This window comes from Ranitomeya variabilis, chromosome 3 (assembly GCF_051348905.1).
Source record: "Ranitomeya variabilis isolate aRanVar5 chromosome 3, aRanVar5.hap1, whole genome shotgun sequence".
Lineage (NCBI taxonomy): Eukaryota > Metazoa > Chordata > Amphibia > Anura > Dendrobatidae > Ranitomeya > Ranitomeya variabilis.
In genome coordinates, this window is record NC_135234.1 from 315,816,235 (window position 1) to 315,835,664 (window position 19,430).

The 19,430-nt window shown below is 42.7% G+C and overlaps 1 protein-coding gene across 1 annotated transcript in view; it reads left to right on the plus strand.

Annotated features, from left to right (window-relative positions):
• The window catches only part of WASF2 (WASP family member 2), a 106,913-nt gene extending 89,288 nt beyond the window's left edge, over window positions 1-17,625 (plus strand). The window contains exons 6-9 of the mRNA XM_077295669.1: window positions 13,103-13,227; window positions 13,384-13,527; window positions 14,448-14,887; window positions 15,360-17,625. Of these exons, the coding sequence (XP_077151784.1) occupies window positions 13,103-13,227; window positions 13,384-13,527; window positions 14,448-14,887; window positions 15,360-15,517 (867 nt within the window). The 3' untranslated portion in view covers window positions 15,518-17,625. The remainder of the gene's footprint in view (window positions 1-13,102; window positions 13,228-13,383; window positions 13,528-14,447; window positions 14,888-15,359) is intronic.
• Window positions 17,626-19,430: the final 1,805 nt, after the last annotated feature.

Here is a 19,430-nt window from a genome sequence, read left to right on the forward strand (position 1 = left end):
TACGAGAGAGGGGATCCGCCCTTCAGGAACAGGAAACCTACAGATACAAAAGGGCGGCACCTCTCCCATGCATCAGTTGTATTTCAGAGCCTGAGAGGACTACCGCGGTTAGTAGCACACAAATATACATTATATACAGTTTATATACAAAAAATAATCCATTGCATTGTAACTAGATACCACACGTGAGATCTATATATCTCATTATATACATTACAGGAAGCGCAACCCCCACGTGAAAAGGGAGGGAACTAAGGGTGCTGTCATGGGCCTCCGAAAAATGCCGCTACCAGTAAGTAGCTTAATGCTTTATTCGGACTCCCATGACAGCACTACGAGAGATTTACACAGATGTAAGCTACCTTAGGGAGGGACCATAGCTTGTAGCACCCTTAACCCGAAGGTGAGATCAGAGGAGAACCCAAAGTCCAACCGATGGTGCTTAACCCCTTCATGACCGTGGGATTTTTCTTTTTCCGTGTTCATTTTTCGCTCCCCTCCTTCCCAGAGCCATAACTTTTTTATTTTTCCGTCAATTTGGCCATGTGAGGGCTTATTTTTTGCGTGTACTTGTGAATGACATCATTGGTTTTACCATGTCGTGTACTAGAAAACGGGAAAAAAATTCCAAGTGCAGTGAAATTGCAAAAAAAAGTGCAATCCCACACTTGTTTTTTGTTTGGCTTTTTTGCTAGGTTCACTAAATGCTAAAACTGACCTGCCATTATGATTCTCCAGGTCACTATGAGTTCATAGACACCTAACATGACTAGGTTATTTTTCACCTAAGTGGTGAAAAAAAATTCCAAACTTTGCAAAAAAAAAAAAAATTGCGCCATTTTCCGATACTCGTGGCGTCTCCATTTTTCGTGATCTGGGGTCAGGTGAAGGCTTATTTTTTGCGTGCCGAGCTGGCGTTTTTAATGATAGCATTTTGGTGCAGATACGTTCTTTTGATTGCCCGTTATTGCATTTTAATGCAATGTCGCGGCGACCAAAAAAACGTAATTCTGGCGTTTTGATTTTTTTTTCTCATTACGCCATTTAGCAATCAGGTTAATGCTTTTTTTTTATTGATAGATCGGGCGATTCTGAACGCGGCGATACCAAATATGTGTAGGTTTGATTTTTTTTTTTTTTTATTGATTTATTTTGATTGGGGCAAAAGGGGGGTGATTTAAACTTTTATGTTTTTTTTTTTTTTCACATTTTTTTTTATTTTTACTTTTGCCATGCTTCAATAGCCTCCATGGGAGGCTAGAAGCAGGCACAACGCGAACGGCTCTGCTACATAACAGAGATCATTAGATCGCTGCTATGTAGCAGAAATACAGGTGTGCTGTGTGCGCCGACCACAGGGTGGCGCTCACAGCTACCGAGGATCAGTAACCATAGAGGTCTCAAGGACCTCTATGGTTACCTTCCTGACACATCGCCGACCCCCCGATCATGTGATGGGGGTCGGCGATGACGTCATTTCCGGCCGCCCGGCCGGATGCGGTAGTTAAATGCCGCTGTCTGCGTTTGACAGCGGCATTTAACTAGTTAATAGGCGCGGGCAGATCGCGATTCTGCCCGCGCCTATTGCGGGCACATGTCAGCTGTTCAAAACAGCTGACATGTCCCGGCTTTCATGCGGGCTCACCGTGGAGCCCTGCATCAAAGCAGGGGAGCAGACATCGGACGGTATAGTACGTCCGATGTCGGTAAGGGGTTAAAAAAGGTGGAAGGGGATGACCACGTGGCTGCCTTACATATCTGGTCGATTGATACTCCAGATCTTTCCGCCCAGGATGTAGCCATGGCCCGGGTGGAATGCGCCCTCAGATTCTGCGGAGCCGGACCTCCACCTGCAGTATAAGCCAGAGAGAGAGCCTCCCTAATCCACTTCGCTAGTGTGTACTTCGATACTCTAAGCCCTTTTCTAGGACCTTGGCAGGATAAAAATAACGCATTATCTCTCTTCCAAGCATCAGTGACTGCGATATATTCTAACAGGCATCTCCTGACATCCAATGTATGGAGTATCTCTTCCTTAGAGTTAAAAGGATTAGGGAGAAATGATGGTAGAACTATCTCCTGTGACCTGAGAAAATGTGAGGCCACTTTTGGCAAATAGGCCGGGTCTGGTTTGAGGACTACTCTATCCTGTAGAAACTGCCTGTATATCCCCTACCCTACGAGCAGATGTTATTGCTACTAAAAACGCTGTTTTGAGGGATAATAACTTAACTGAGGCCAAACGTAAGGGCTCAAACGGTTCCTTAGTCAAGGCTGAAAGGACTAATTTGAGATCCCAAGGCACCGACCTATTCTTGTGTATAGGTCTAGCTCTACTAGATGCTTTAATAAACCTTGATACCCAATAGTTACTAGCAATGTTACAAGAAAACAAGGCCCCTAGGGCCGAGACCTGTACTTTTAGCGTACTTGTAGATAGAATTAGCTCTAACCCCTTCTGCAGGAATTCTAAAACCTGATTAATTGGTATCCCCTCTTCAATATTAAAATCTGAAGAGGCCAGGAACTTCCTCCAGGTTCTAGAGTAGATTTGTGTTCTTATGTTTTCTACTCTTCATAAGGGTATCAATTAAATTTGGGGAGAAACCTCTACTTTTTAACAACGACCTCTCAAACGCCATGCCGTCAAATGGAGTCCCTTCACTTGTGGATGGCTGATCGGACCTTGATGGAGTAAATCCGGAATGTCCGGGAGTACCCAGGGGTCTTCCACCGACATGGTCCTGGGCCAGGCAAACCAGGCCCTTCTGGGCCAAAATGGGGCGATCAGTATGACTCTTGCCCGATCCTCTCTTATCTTTCTGACCACAAGAGGCAATAGGCCCAGCGGGGGGAACGCATAAGCCAATCGGAAATCCCATCTGATCAGGAAGGCATCCACAGCCAACGGATTCTCCCTGGGATTTAGGGAACAGAACTTTCTTGTTTTTTTGTTGTCCTTGGTGGCAAATAATTCCACCTCTGGACGACCCCACTTGCGGACAATCTGATCGAAGATGTCTCTGTTCAGAGACCATTCCCCTTGTTTTAAGGTGTTGCGGCTTAGAAAGTCTGCTTTTATATTTTCTTTCCCTCTTATATGCAGTGCGGTTAAAGATAGTAAATGGGTCTCTGCTGTCTGGAGCAGGCGGTCCGCTACTTCCATCAGAGATTCGGAATGTGTTCCACCTTGGTGATTTACGTAGGCTACCGCCACCTGGTTGTCCGAGAGGATCTTGACATGGTGACCCTGTAGATATATGAGTTTCTTAACTGAGCATTCAATCGCCATTAACTCTCTCTGATTGGAAGAGGCTGACGTTTGGGGGTCCCATAGACCCTGAACTACAATGTCACCCATGTGTGCCCCCCACCCCGCGGGGCTGGCGTCTGTTGTTATTACATGAGTCACATGCGTCACCCAGGGAACACCTGCTGACAGTTTGTCTTCTTCTAACCACCATCTAAGAGATGTAAGAACTACTGGACTCAAAATCACCTGACCCTGCAAGGACCCCTGTAAGGCTCTATCATTATCCAGTACCTCCGACTGTAAAGGTCTGGTGTGGAATTGGGCCCAACGGACGGCGGGAATACACAAAGTTAGGGATCCTAACAGTGACATAGCCTGTCTAAGGGTCATGGCCGGTTTATTAATCGCCTTTAACACCTGTTGTTGAATATGCAATAATTTATCAGGTGGAAGACAGCACAGTGTTTGAACAACATCTTTATTGTTGAACTGATTGACTCCATCTTAAAGGTTTTATTAACCAGGTACTCATTAAGGGACTTAAGATTTATGATAGTTCTAAATGATTTATCTGGTTTTTGAATCAGAAATAGAGGAGAGTAGAATCCTCTTCCTCTTTCTGATTCTGGGATTTCAATCAGAACCTTCTTAAGGCATAAATTCATGACCTCTGCTTCCAAAGCTGTCTGTTCAAGGGTGGAAGAACGTAAGGGGGTTATCTTAAACTTATCTCGAGGCCAGTGATCAAACTCCAGTCTCAGACCATCTGATATTATGCCTCGGACCCAGTCACTACTTGTGATGTCAGACCATGCGGAAGAGAAGGCTGCCAATCCCCCCCCCCCCCCCACAGGGATTGCTAGTCATTGGTCTGGTTTTTTACGTTCTTTTGAGGAACGGCGAAACATGTAGCCCGTACCTCTCCTGCGTCTATCCTCCCATCTAAAATTATCTCTAGAAGGTGAGGATACGCGTTTTCTTCCGCGACCAAATCTCCTTCTGTTGAAAGGACGACGATAAGATGCTGATGACAAATTAGGGAACTTTTTCTTGTCATCCCCTGCTTTTTCAAGCAACTCATCCAAGGTAGGCCCGAAGAGATATTCCTCTTTGCATGGGATAGCGCAGAGCTTGGATCTTGATTGAATGTCTCCTGACCAACACTTCAACCATAAGGCTCTACGAGCCGCGTTGGAGAGTCCTGCCGCTCTGGCCGCCATTCTAACTGAATCGACTGAAGCGTCTGACAGGAAGGCAGCAGCATCTTGAATTACTGGGAGCGCATTCAGGATTGTATTCCTGGAAGCGCCTTCTTTAAGTTGGGACTCCAACTGATCTAGCCAGACCATTAAGGATTTGGCTGTACATGTTGCGGCCACTGCCGGTCTTAAAGATCCGGCCGCCATCTCCCAGGTACCTTTAAGGAAGGTGTCTGCCTTCCTATCAAGAGGATCTTTAAGGGTCCCCATGTCCTCAAATGGTAGTGAGGCTTTCTTTGATGCTTTCGCCACCGCAGCATCTAATTTAGGGGCCTTGTCCCAGGTATCAACAGCCGCATCCTCAAAGGGATACCTGCACTTTAATGCTGGTGGCAACAAACCTTTCTTTTCTGGTTTCTTCCACTCCCGGAGAATTAAATCCTGAATTTTCTCATTCACCGGAAAGGATCTACGTCTTTTATGATCTAACCCACTGAACATTATTTCCTGTCTGGAAAGTTGCATTTTAGGCTCATCTAGGCCCATCGTACCCCTGACCGATTTAACTAATTTATCAACCCGGTCCAGAGGTAGACAAAATCGGCCAGAGTCCTCTTCTGATGATGAGGAAGAGGGAACAGAACCATAGGAATCTTCTTCTCTTTCTTCCTCCGAAGAGTCAGAGATCAAGGGAGCTTTATGCTTTGAACTTCCCGCCTGGGATAGAGACCGCAGGGATTCCCTTACTTCCATACGGATCATCTCCTTTAAATTAGCCGTACTCGCAGATTCTTCCGCTACCTAGGGGAGGACAATAAGGGTGATACCTTCTATCTGACCTAATGTCACTCAACCCATACTACTCCTGTAGACCTCACCGTCTGCTGTATACAGGAGACACATAATTTTTTGGGAGAAGAATCTGGTAAAGGCATTCCACATAGGGCGCACTCCTTATGTTTCGTCTTTGCACTTTTCTTCCCCTAGAATGACAAAGTATAAGGGGCCCGTGTCACTGAGTGAACATTCACGTAGATCACTTACCAGCGTAAGCCAAAAAAGGTACCGGAACACGAGGGGGTTCTTTCCCAGGCGATGCTCTTGATCCCTGCTTGGATGAGCTCTTACGACTGGACTGGTCACTTCTGACATGCTCCTTCTCCATGGACTTCTGTCGCACTTCATCCAGCAGCTGAGGCTGCTGCTCACCATCACTCTCCATGATGAAGATGTGGCCAAAAGCAGGGCTCTAAATCCGACACCTGCTTAAATCCCCCTAGATTCCGGTCAGCAGGCTGCCTGGCCCCATTCCCATTGGTCCCTGCTGATCAAGCTGCAGCTGGGAGGTCAGCGGGGCCTGTGACGAATCCGGCGTACAGGAACGATGGGCGCTGCCATCTTGGATCGACTGCGCATGTGCAGTCACCCAGCGCCCGCTTACTCCGCCCCCGACGTCACCGCAGCCCGGATACGCTCCAGCACACGCTGAGAGCGGTGCAGGACGCCGAAAAAATACAGCAGCGCTCCGGACGGCGTCCACCTCCCGACGCCGCTACCTCACCACCCCGCTGCACCGCCGCATGGACCCGAAGGGGCGGCTATACTTACCGGCGCTGGCGCCTCCAGGGACTCCCGCACCGGCCGAGGTAGGGGACCCCCCCCCGCTACCTGATTCGGCCGGCCGGCCTGGGATCCTTAGAATTCATCTGTAGGATCCTGTCCCTCCAGGAACAGGAAACCAACTGATGCATGGGAGATCCAATAAATAAGAGAAAAAAGTGGCACTCACCAGGAAATTGCTGTGCAAGAAAATCGTCCTTTATTGAAGTTTCACCACATGACGAACTTTTCAAGGAGAGGCGGTTGGTACGTAAGAGGGTGCGGGGAGTGAGGGTAGGACTACGGCCGTTTCGCGCTCGTGCGCTTCCACGGGTCCAGGTGCACAAGTTAAAAACGTCATTTCCTTTATAGGGAACTAGACTTAATTACGTAAGTGAATGTGAAGGTACAATACATAAAAAACTGTGCAAATATCGACTCTAAACAGTATTGCTCTGGGCTCTAATATCAAATATATCTCAAATTGTTAAATAATTACACAAATTCGCATTTTAAAGAAATATCGCCATGTCCAATTTATCATTGAGACCAAGGGGTCCCTGCGCGTTGGTCTCAATAATCCACCTCGCCTCTCTTTGAAGTAATATTTTATTATGGTCTCCACCTTGCGGTGGATATTTGACCACTTCCAGACCTGCAAATCGCAATAAATTTGGATTTGAGTTATGCAGATCTCGCATATGCTTAATTAACCGAGGACAACCTTTACCGGTGGATATTGAATTATGATGTTCTCTGAATCTATGGACCAGAGGGCGAATAGTTTTGCCGATATAAAAGAACCGGCACGGACAGAAAATAATATAAACTACAAATTTCGTTTTGCATGTAATAAAATGACGGACTGAATGATTAACCGCTCCGATGCGTATAGGATTATCCAAATATCTAAGATGGCAAAAGTTGCAATTCCCACACTTGTGATTTCCCTGTGGGGTAAATTTCTGCAACCAATTATTTCTAACAGGCAATAAGCGATTTTGTACTAAAAGATCGCCCAAGTTCTTAGTGCGTTTATAAGCGAAACGTGGGTGGCTTGCGGTGATCTCTACCAAATCTCTGTCGCTTTGAAGCACATGCCAATTTTTATTAATGGCAGAGTGAATTTCTCCGTCCACAGGACTGTGTGTGAAAGTGAAAACAAATTTTTGATAATCATTTTTTTGAGAAGGGAGCTGATTTGCACTCTTCAGATTTCTCAACAGATCATTTTGTTTAAGTTTCCCCACTCTTTTTTCCGCTGCTGTTAAAATGTTAGGAGGATATTTTCTCTTTAGGAAATTAGTTTTTAATTCGGATATTTGGTCGTTGAATACTGCATCATTATTATTAAGTTTTCTATACCGCACCATCTGGCTATACGGTATACTTCTCTTTGTATGGGCCGGATGTGCGCTATTAAAATGCAGCAGGCTATTAGTCGCAGTTGACTTTTTATGTACCCGTGTGTTCAACTTACCATCCACAATATCGATTTTTACGTCGAGAAAATCCAGAGAATCACCTCCAAAACAAGCGGTAAATTGCATGTTCTCATCATTCACATTATTGAGGTGGGTCACAAAGGCATCAAAGACATCTCTGGGACCATCCCAAACCATGAAGATGTCGTCCGCAAATCTCAAATACGTACGTACATATTTTAAAAAAGGGTTCGTTACTGATGTTATATATTTCTCCTCGAAGGCAGCCAAAAACAAATTAGCAAAGACACATGCAACGGGCGTGCCCATTGCAGTGCCTGTGCATTGCAAAAACCACCTATCCATGAATTTAAATGCGTTGTGCGAAAGTACAAATTCCAGACTTTCTGTAATAAATGCTATAAAATCCTGATCTTTATCGGTGTTAAGCAGAATAGTACGTATTGCCTCTATACCCTTGGCCTGCGGTATCCTTGTATACAGACTGACAATATCAATGGATACTAAAGAAAAAGTTGGTTGCCAGTCGAATGATTGTAATACGGACAAAAACTCCCCTGAATCCTTCACAAAGGAAGGGATCTTTTGCAGCAGCGGTTTGAGTAGCCAATCGAGGAATTGGGACAAGGGTTCGGTAAGTGATCCAATGCCCGATATAATGGGGCGCCCAGGCGGCTGGGTAGCAATTTATGGATCTTTGGTAAGCTATACCAATGTGGTATGTTGGGGAAATCTGGAAATAGTTTTTCAGCTTTACTTTTCGTTAAAATACCTTTTGTCACATATTTATTAAGTAAAGATCTCAGTTTTTCTTTAAACTTGTTGGTGGGATTAACAACGCGCAGGGACCCCTTGGTCTCAATGATAAATTGGACATGGCGATATTTCTTTAAAATGCGAATTTGTGTAATTATTTAACAATTTGAGATATATTTGATATTGGAGCCCAGAGCAATACTGTTTAAGTCGATATTTGCACAGTTTTTTATGTATTGTACCTTCACATTCACTTACGTAATTAAGTCTAGTTCCCTATAAAGGAAATGACGTTTTTAACTTGTGCACCTGGACCCGTGGAAGCGCACGAGCGCGAAACGGCCGTAGTCCTACCCTCACTCCCCGCACCCTCTTACGTACCAACCGCCTCTCCTTGTAAAGTTCGTCATGTGGTGAAACTTCAATAAAGGACGATTTTCTTGCACAGCAATTTCCTGGTGAGTGCCACTTTTTTCTCTTATTTATTGGATTGCTCATATACATTTTCTTCAGTGGAGCACCGCCGCTGGATTGCTGCCTGTACATTTCAGATAACCCGCAACAAATTCCCGTTTTAAAAGTGTTGTGGAGTGTCCCATGTGTGCCTAGTGCCGGTTTATCTGCGTTTTTTACAACTGATGCATGGGAGAGGTGCCGCCCTTTTGTATCTGTAGGTTTCCTGTTCCTGAAGGGCGGATCCCCTCTCTCGTAGTGCTGTCATGGGAGTCCAAATAAATCAATGTTACAGCTCCCAGAATGTGGCGACAAAAAAACTTTTTTGTTAAAACCATTTTTACTGTGTGACAGCAAAACCTAAAAAAAAAACCCTATATAAATCTGGTATCGCTGTAATCGCAACAACCCGAATAATAAATCCGCCTTATAACTTGTATCGCACGGTGAACCGCGCAAAAATAAAAATAAGATCTATTCTTGTACTGCTGTCTATTTATTTATTCATTCTGCCTCCAAAAACCGGATTAACTCTCAGCTCACATTTATCCTGCGCTCTCCACTGAGCGCTTACATCGTGTTTCAGTGTAAATTCCCCCAAACCGTGATTCAGACAAAACCCCTGACGGAACCACTCACTTATGTGGCAGATGGAGTCACTTTGGACTGGTCTGTGTTCCGGCGGTGTCCCATCATTTTAGGCGTCTTTAGCGAACAAGTGTGGACGACCACAGATCTGTGCACGCCTAAATAGATGGATACCACCAGAGCAGACACCAAACGGAGTACAATGTGTCTCTGACTGCCTCATGGTGGATGGTTCCATTGGGGTTTCGTCTGAATCACATTTTTGTGGGATTTACGTGGAAACCCCAACGTAAGTGATCAGCGTAGAATACAAGAATGTGATCCCCGCCTTATACTGAAAGCGATCAAAAAATATAATGTACCCCAAAATGTTACCAATAAAGTCCCTCATTTATCCCGCACAAAACTCACTCAGGTCTGTCATCTGTTACTGGAACTCCAATGGGTTCCCACGTTACTGCTAGAACAAAGACTCTGGAAAAGCGACATGGCTCCCACCCCCTCAAATAAAAGCCAATGATCTGCGCTCCTAAATCCAAATGCCCCCTCCTTCTGAGCCCCAGTATGCCTAAATCACAGTAAGCAGACACATATTTGGCATTATTGTAATGGAGAGAAGGCACTTAGTTTATGGAAGCACAAGCTGGGCACAATGTATGGGGGCGCTACAATAAATGGGGGCTCTACACAATATGGGGACACAATGTCTGGGCATTACACTGGCAGATTTGCAATTTTCCAGAAAAAGACCTAATATGCATGTCACAAAATAGTCATTGCAGCCGTAGATGACTTCATTGAGAGGTGCAGTTTCTATAACGGGGTCATTTTTGTTTTTTTCTGCTGTTCTGGCAACTTTGGGCTTTGCAAATGTCGCCCGTAAGGTATTCTAGTAAAATCAGTCCTCCACAAGCCTAATAGCGCTCCTTCCTTCTCAGCCTTGACGTGTGGCCTACCTGTAATTTCTGAGAACATATGTGGCAGCACCTCGTTAGCCATTGTTTACCTTACAAATTTGCAGCAAATAAAAAATTTCATTTTTACCACTAAAATGTCATATTTCCACGTCTCAATGTTATAAAATTCTGTGAGGCACCTATAGGTTCAAAATACTCACTCCACCCCTAGATAAATTCCTTCAGGGGCCTAGTTTCCAAAATGGTGTCACTTGTGAGGGGGTTTCTGCTGTATTCACGTGACAGGAGCTCTTCAAATGCATAATGGCATTTACAATCTATCCCAAGCAAATAATCTCATTTCCCAGCTTTGCCATGTGGCCAAGCAGAAGTTTTAGACCACATGTTGGGTATGGTTGCGTTCCGGACAAATTGCACAACAAATGATGTGGTCCGCTTTCTTTTATCCATTGTGAAAGTTAAAAATGTGGGGCTTAAACAACATTTTCTTAAAAAAAAAATAATAAAAAATAAAAATGAATATTTTCAATATTACGACCTAATGTTATCAAATCCTGCGTAGTACCTATGAGCACAAAATGCTCACTATACCCCTGGATAAAATCCTTAATGGGTCTTGTTTCCAAATTGGGGCCACTTGTGGGAGGTTTTTACTGTTTAAGCACATCAGGGGCTCTCCAAATGCGACATGACGCCCGCAGACCATTCCATCAAAGTCTGCATTCCAAATGTCACTCCTTCCTTTCAGAACCCTGCCGTGCCCCGAAATAGTAGTAAAGTAAAAAAATGTATGACAAATTTTTGGGTCCATTTTCTCCTGTTACCCTTGTGAAAATAACAAATTGGGAGCTAAAATTTGGTGAAAAAAAAAAAGAAAGTAAAATGTTAATTTTTTCCTTCAATATTGCTTGGGTTCCTGTGAAGCACTGTAGGGTAATAAACTTCTTGAATGTGGTTTTGAGAACTTTAAGGGGTGCAGTTTCTAGAATGTTGCAAATTTGGGGTATTTTCTGTTCTATATAGGCTACTCGAAGTCACTTCAAATGTGATGTGATCCCTAAAAAAATGGTTTTCTAAATTTTGTTGGAAAAATGAAATTGCTGATCAGCTTTTAATCCTTTTAACTTCCTAAGAAAAAAAAGCTGTTTAAAAATGATAGATGTACAGTAGATAAGTGGCAAATGTTATTTATTAACTACTAGATGGTGGCCCGATTCTAACGCATCGGGTATTCTAGAATATGTATGTATGTATATAGGAGCCATGTAGTATATAGCAGACAAATACTACGTGGCCTGTGCTAGATACTATGTGGCTGCTATATACATACATATTGTAGAATACCCGATGCATTAATACAGGCCATGTAGTATATAACAGTGGCCACGCAGTTTATAACACAGCCCAAACAGTATATAACACAGCCCACGTACTATATAACAGCCCACGCAGTATATAAAACAGGCGACATAGTATATAACACAGCCCACGCAGTATATAGCAAACACGCAGTATATAACACAGGCGACATAGTATATAACACAGCCCACGCAGTACAAAACACAGCCCCCATAGTATCTAACACTGGCCACGTAGTAAATAGCAGCCACGCGGTATATAACACAGCCCACGTAGTATACAGCAGTGTGGGTACCATATCCCTGTTAAAAAAAAATTATTAAAATAAAAAAGCTATATACTCACCCGCCGGGATCCAGCGAGGCTCTGGCGATGCGCGCGTGTCTGCCGCCATCTTCCGTTCCCAGGATGCATTGCGAAATTACCCAGATGACAGCGGTCTTGCGAGACCGCTAAGTCTTCTGGGTAATTTCGCAATGCATCTCTGGGAACAGAAGCTGGCGGCAGCCACGCCCGCCTGGGTGGACTACGGAAGGTGAGAATAGCAGGTTTTTTGTTTTTTTTTATTATTTTTAACATTACATCTTTTTACTATTAATGCTGCATAGGCAGCATCAATAGTAAAAAGTTGGGGACACACAGGGTTAATAGCAGCGATAACAGAGTGCGTTATCTGCGGCATAACACGGTCCGTTACCGCTGGCATTAACCCTGTGTGAGCGGTGACTGGAGGGGAGTATGCGGGCGCCGGGCACTGACTGCAGGAGAGTAGGGAGGGACTAATCGGACTGTGCCCCTCGCTGATTGGTTGTGGCAGCCATGACAGGCAGCTGGCGAGACCAATCAGCGACGTGGGATTTCCATTACGGAAGTTGCAGACAGAAAGACGGAAGTACCCCTTAGACAATTATATATATATATATAGATTTTGTGTGACATAACTCTGATTGAAGGGCATAATAATAATAAAGTCCGAAAATTGCGACATTTTCAAAAAATTTGGCCAAATTTCCAATATTTTTACAAATAAACGGAGGTCATATCGAAGAAATGTTACCACTAACGTGAAGTACAATATGGTTAGGAAAAACAATCTCAGAATCAGTGGGATCCCTTGAAGCGTTCAAGGGTTATAACTAGTGATGAGTGAGTGCACGCTCGGGTGGTCTCCGAGTATTTGTTAGTGCTCGGAGATTTAGTTTTTGTTGACTCAGCTGCATGATTTACGGCTGCTAGCCTGCCTGAGTACATGTGGGGGTTGCCTGGTTGCTAGGGAATCCCCACATGTAATCAAGCTGTCTAGTAGCCGCAAATCATGCAGCTGCGGCAATGAAAACTAAATCTCCGAGCACTAATAAATACTCGGAGACCACCTACCCGCTCTTCACTAGTTATAACCTCATAAAGTTACACTGATCAGATGTAAGAAATTTGGCCTGGCGAAAACTGGCTCGTTCACTAAGAGCTCGTTCACTAAGAGCTTAAATTGCCTTCAAGTCCTTAAACTCATTGTACATATTTTTTTTCTTTTAGAAAGAAAAGAAAGATAATCCCAACCGCGGCAATGTTAATCCGCGGAAGATTCGCACACGGAAAGATCAGTGGGAGCAATTAAAGATGGGACCAGAATTTGTGGATGCAAAAAGTCAGCTTTCTGGGTATGGATATCTTGATTTAGAAGTATGGAAAGCAAGATTTAAGTTTGCATACTGGAAATATCTTCCTAGACTGCAATGCACTAGTGGTCCAAAACTTTTTTTTTTTTAATTCTAAAAAGCTCATTACATAAAATATACTGTTTTTGTATTTTTAAGGGTCCAAGTAACTCACAATGGTTCTGTTAGCCCTGTGGATATGGGAGAAATAAACCATTACCCTCCTCCACCACCAAGTGATGACATGCCAAGCCCAACTCTACCTTCTGGTGACTCTTTGCCTCCTCCTCCCATGGAATTTAGGTGAAAAAAAGATCAATAACATACCATTTAAAAGTGACTCAAGGATAGCTGTGTGTTGTATTCTATAATTGTAATCTTGGATGTGTCTCAAGGCTATTTACGTAGAAGTTTTAAAGTAATTTTCTGGTATATCTTTGAGGCATGTTAGAAAATGACAGTATTGGAGTCTCTACCTTTGCCAATTTACAAAATTTAGACCATTCATGACAATAAATTTGTGATTTAAGATTTCTAGTAAAGCAAATCTTCATGGCAGTAGAGGGTTTGATCACTTTGTATAGCTCTACAGCCCAAATGATCTGGAAATCAATGGTTGCCAAGTTGATTAGGCTGGAATGTAGTACATAGCAAAATTATGGACTGGAACAGTGATTTTTGGAGGGAAATTTGTAAAGGAGACAGCATTTAATAGATCTAGGTCATTTATTCTGATGATCATGGAGGGTCCCAGTAGTTGGATGCCCACCAAATAACAAGTTCTGTCATAATATCATGATTGATGTGTCAACAGTTGCAGTAGTGGAAAAAACACTGTTGTGGGTAAGTCCTACTGGTATTATTTGAATAGCAAATGAGACACAGCCTTACTTATAGGGTACATTCCAATGCATTTATGGTGTGCATGTCCGTGTGAATTTCACCATTTCCATTATTCCCTTGCATCTTTTTAATAACAATGTCTATAGGGATAAATACTGCTGTGGATAGTAAAAACTGCAGTCTTCCTTTTTAGAGGGCTGTCTCTTTTATGTACTGCATCGTATTTCCTTCATTGTTGAGGAAAAATGAAAATCCACTGGCAACCGAACCCTTCCTGCCCGCCAGCTTATCGTCAGGCAGTTTCATGTAGTTAGCAAGATTGTTGAAAAACACTAATGATAAGTTTTATTTTTTTTTTCTTCTTCCAATTTCTTGTTTAGTTCACCTGGAAACTCCAATCGCTCAAGTCTTGTTAGCCCGATAAACCCACCCCTAACAACTCCTTCTGGCCCTCCTAATGGAGGACGACCCAATTTTTCGCCGCCTCCACCACCACCTGCTAGTATATTCCCAGAAACCACTCTTCTTCCACCCCCCTCGCCACCAGTGTGCCCTTCTGCTCCTGGCTTTCCTGCTCCTCCCCCTCCTCCAGATTATACAGCTGTCTCTCCTGTTCCTCCTCCTCCCGCTCCTCCTGCAGGAGGTCCCCCTCCTCCCCCACCACCTCCTCCTCCGCCAGGCCCACCACCTCTTGGCCCTCCTCCACCTCTATTTTTTTCTCCTCAAGATGGAGATTCTGTGATTCAGCCCTCCAAGCCCAAATCTTCGCTGCCACCAGTGAGCGATGTTCGGAGCGATCTCCTGTCTGCAATTCGTCAAGGTATTTCTCACCTCATTATTTTCTTGCATTCATTGTCTCTTGTTGTTCTTCATTGTATGAAGAGTTTTACCAATTCTCAATAGACCAGTCTAGGATCAAATAAACAAATGAAGACATGGTGAATTATTCAGTTCTATTGTAAAGGTATCCTTTTGCATTATTGCCATGTATTTTTATTTTTAGGTTTATGGGTTTTGTTTTTTTTTCTGCGGGAGTGGGTGGGTGGTTTATCTTAAAATTTACATATATTTTTATGACTTGTTGTGAATGTTAATATCTAAGAGGTGTGTCGCACAAGAGGATTATGACTACTGGCTTACTTTGTTTGCAGAGGCCCTGGGATTTCACTTTATAACCAATAAAGTACAAAGTAGAAATAAAAGTCTACTGTCAAATCTGGTTTAAAGATTGTGTTTTTAAACTAGTTTGACTTTTTTTTTTTTTTTTTTCCCATTCTTTTTCTTTTCTTCAGGATTCCAGCTCCGCAAGGTGGAGGAACAGCTGGAGCATGAGAAGCGAGATGTTGGAGGTAATGATGTGGCTACCATCTTATCTCGTCGTATAGCAGTGGAGTACAGTGACTCGGAGGACGACTCTTCGGAATTTGATGAAGATGATTGGTCTGATTAGACATGCCATCATTGGTGGGAATAGGTTTGTGGGATCAGTGTTATGGAAATTTTTCACTGCCAAGATATCTTTCTGCAGTGTGTGTCAAAAGGCAGGTATCAATATGATGTTCATACATGTAAGAGAACACTTAACATTAATCTTACCTATGGGCATTCTTTGGAACAATAGTTTGGATTGTGATTTTTTTTTTTTTTTTTCCTAAGCTACAGTTAATCTGTTAGTTTGGCAAAACTCATGACTCTTACACTTGGGCTACATTCACACGAGCGTAGTTTCGATGAGTGCGGTCCGCTGAAAAAATAGACAGCTCCAGGACCAATGTTAATCAGTTGGACAGCCCAGATGTGTTTTTTTTTTTTTTTTTTACGTGGACTGAATGGGCACGTGAGAAAATTGCAGCATGCACTAATCTCTTCTGTATTTCGACTGAAACTCGCCTATTCAAGTGTACAGGCAAGCAAAATAAAATCAGATCTCATGGGTATTAAACGTATAGCATGCAGTTTTTATGGATACATTGCACTTCTTACCATAGGAAACGGTATTTGGTCTTGTAAATTTTCTTCACTGCTGATCTATAAAAACATGCTATGTGGATATGGATTGTATATGGATGTCGTATGGATGAAAAAATTATCCATATTTTTCTGGATGAAAATCGGATATATTTTTTTTGTACACTTGTGTGAACTTAACCTCAAAGAAGAAGTCTGCTTTATTCTGTAATCCCTTCTAAATATCTATGTAATGATGTGTAAGTGTGTTAAAATACTTGCCAATCACCGACTTCCCTGGTTTCCAGCACCACTCTGGCCCTCATACCTGAAATCTGGCTGGCTAGCTGGCTCACTGAGGAGCTAGTTCATGTGTGGACTAACGTAAATCTATGAAGCCTCTTTCCTAGTCTCATACGCATACACTAGTGAAGCAGCACCACCGCATACAATAGACGATGTGTGAGCTTGCAAAGTGGTCATGTGGAAGCGTAGTGACACTGAGAACCAGAGAACACTGCAGTCAGTAAGTAATTAACATACTTACACACGATTACATAATTAGAACAGATTACGGAATTTTGATGAGACTTTTTATTTAAAGAAGAAATAAAAAATCTAATCTTCAGCTACAGTGTGAACAATTTCTAGATTCTAATAAAGAGAATGCTCCAGCTTTATTTTGATCTGCAGAAATGAGCATATTCTTGTCTGCTCATGACAATCTTATCGCTGTTTTTGTTCCACATCTGGACAGCGAGTAGGCTGCCGGTATTCAGTCCTTCACGTGTGAACATTCCTTAGTTTAAATGCATATTTGCACTTGATGGCAACAATATTAAGATTTTTAGATATATGATAGATATAAGATAGATGATCTTTGATAAAACTGTGCCTTCAATTTAACAGTTAAGAAATGGCCATTTGTGGAAGTAAATTTATGATCAAATATTGCTATATTTCTCCTAATATGGTTGCCCTAATGTGTGAAATCCTCAGCTTAGTGCAGTTAAAATGAAAAATCTGTTTCACAATGCAGATGAATGTGTCAAGGATTTCCATATAACCTGCTATATTTGGTGTTAGGGCAGGCAGGGTACTATTCTATGCATATATACTATACTTAGCTTATACGGTTTGTTGTTGTAATTTTGTGTTTGTATCAGACTCAGTGGGGAATATATTCCCTTATGAGTAGTTTATTGCGATAAATTGTCTGGGTCACTGGAGAACAACATGAGATAACTGGGGAAAAATCTAAACCTAATAATTATGTGTAATTTTGTTATAATGTATCTAGAGAACAACTTAATCTATTCTTTAAATCTTAGTCTATGCAAAATATATGCCTATAAACTGTGTGTATTCAATTTGTGCACCTCAAGTACATAGATAAATCTACACTCAAGAAGCTGCAAACTACTGAGTTGACTGATGATATCGAGATCTTAAGTGCCTTAATAGAAGTGACTTGAAGACCGTGCCAAAAGAAAAAAATGTCATCACCTTTGTACTTTCTGCTCATGTCCTTCTTTATAACCTGCTTTTATAGATTTCAAATTATATTCACTTGTATATGTATACTGTTTAATAAGAACTCTGTAAAACTACTGTCATGTGTTTTGTGTGTTTTTTGGGAGGAGGTTACATGGTCTTGAACCAGAAAATAGGTATTTACTTGTAGAACTTTAAGTTGTCTTATGTATGAAATAAACCTTTACCCGACTTTATTTAATGAAGAATTCTCCATATAGGACTCACTTACATAGAGACATACTCACTTACACTACATACTCACATTTATATACTCATATATGACTCACTTATACATTATATACTGATATATGACTCACTTACATAGCGACCTATGTAGACGTGTTTTCCTTTTTTCATTAAGCCTGTTTATTTTTCAGATTAACTTCTTACATTGTGTTGTTTAACCACTTAATGACCGCGAATACGTCTTTTTACTGACCTGAGATATGAGAGAATAACATCCCCCGACAGGTGACAATCCAGCAGCTGTCGGCTGTACACTGTAGCTGACAACTTGCTGTATCAGCCACGATCAGTGTTGGCACCGTCCATATCTGTTTAGCCCATTAGATACTGCTGTCAATAGTGAGTACATCATATAAATGGTTAACAGTGTGGGGGTCTTACTCTTTATCCCCAATGTCACCCTGAGATCATGATCATGTGGTCCTGATGGTTGCCATGGCAATTCATGACCAAATAACGGCCTTAGGGTACCGTCACACAGTGCCATTTTGATCGCTGCGACGGCACGATCCGTGACGTGGCAGCGATCGTATGATTATCGCTCCAGCGTCGTAGACTGCGGTCACACGTTGCAATCACGGCGCTGGAGCGATGCCGAAGTCCCCGGGTAACCAGGGTAAACATCGGGTTACTAAGCGCAGGGCCGCGCTTAGTAACCCGATGTTTACCCTGGTTACCAGCGTAAACGTAAAAAAAACAAACAGTACATACTCACATTCCGGTGTCCTCCGGCGTCTCAGCTTCTCTGCACTGTGTAAGCACAGCGGCCGGAAAGCACAGCGGTGACGTCAGACGTCACCGCTGTGCTCGCTTTCTGGCTGGCCGGCGCTCACAGTGCAGAGAAGCTGAGACGCCGGAGGACAGACACCGGAATGTGAGTATGTACTGTTTGTTTTTTTTACGTTTACTCTGGTAACCAGGGTAAACATCGGGTTACTAAGCGCGGCCCTTACAAGCGAACACATCGCTGGATCGCTGTCACACACAACGATCCAGCGATGTCAGCGGGTGATCAAGCGACGAAAGAAAGTTCCATACAATCTGCTACGACGTACGATTCTCAGCAGGATCCCTGATCGCTGCTGCGTGTCAGACACAGCGATATCGTATGGATATCGCTGGAACGTCACGGATCGTACGGTCGTAGCGATCAAAGTGTGACTGTGTGACAGTACCCTTAGTATGCCGGCTACAGTAGCCTGTTCAGAAGTTTGCGACATTTAGCTGGTAAAAATACACTTTTTCATTCCTGTCATGTCACTTTGCATTAATTCCTGAAAAACACCTGAAGAGTTAATAAACTACCTGACATCAGTTTTCAGTATGTCAGGGGGTGCTGTTTGAAAATGGTATCACTTTTGGGGGTTTCCAACATTTAGGACCCCAAAGTCAGTTCAAACCTGGATAGATCCCTAAAAATTAATTTGGTAAATTTCCTTGGAAAAAAGGAAAAATTGCTGCTACATTTTTAAACCTCCTAAAATAAAACCAAAATTAAATAACATTTTACAAATGGTGCTGATTTAAAACAGACATGAGGGAAATGTTATTTATTAATGTTTTTGTGTGGCATGACTATCTGAATTAAAGGGATAATCATTCAAAGTTTGAAAATTGCATTTTTTTTTTCCATT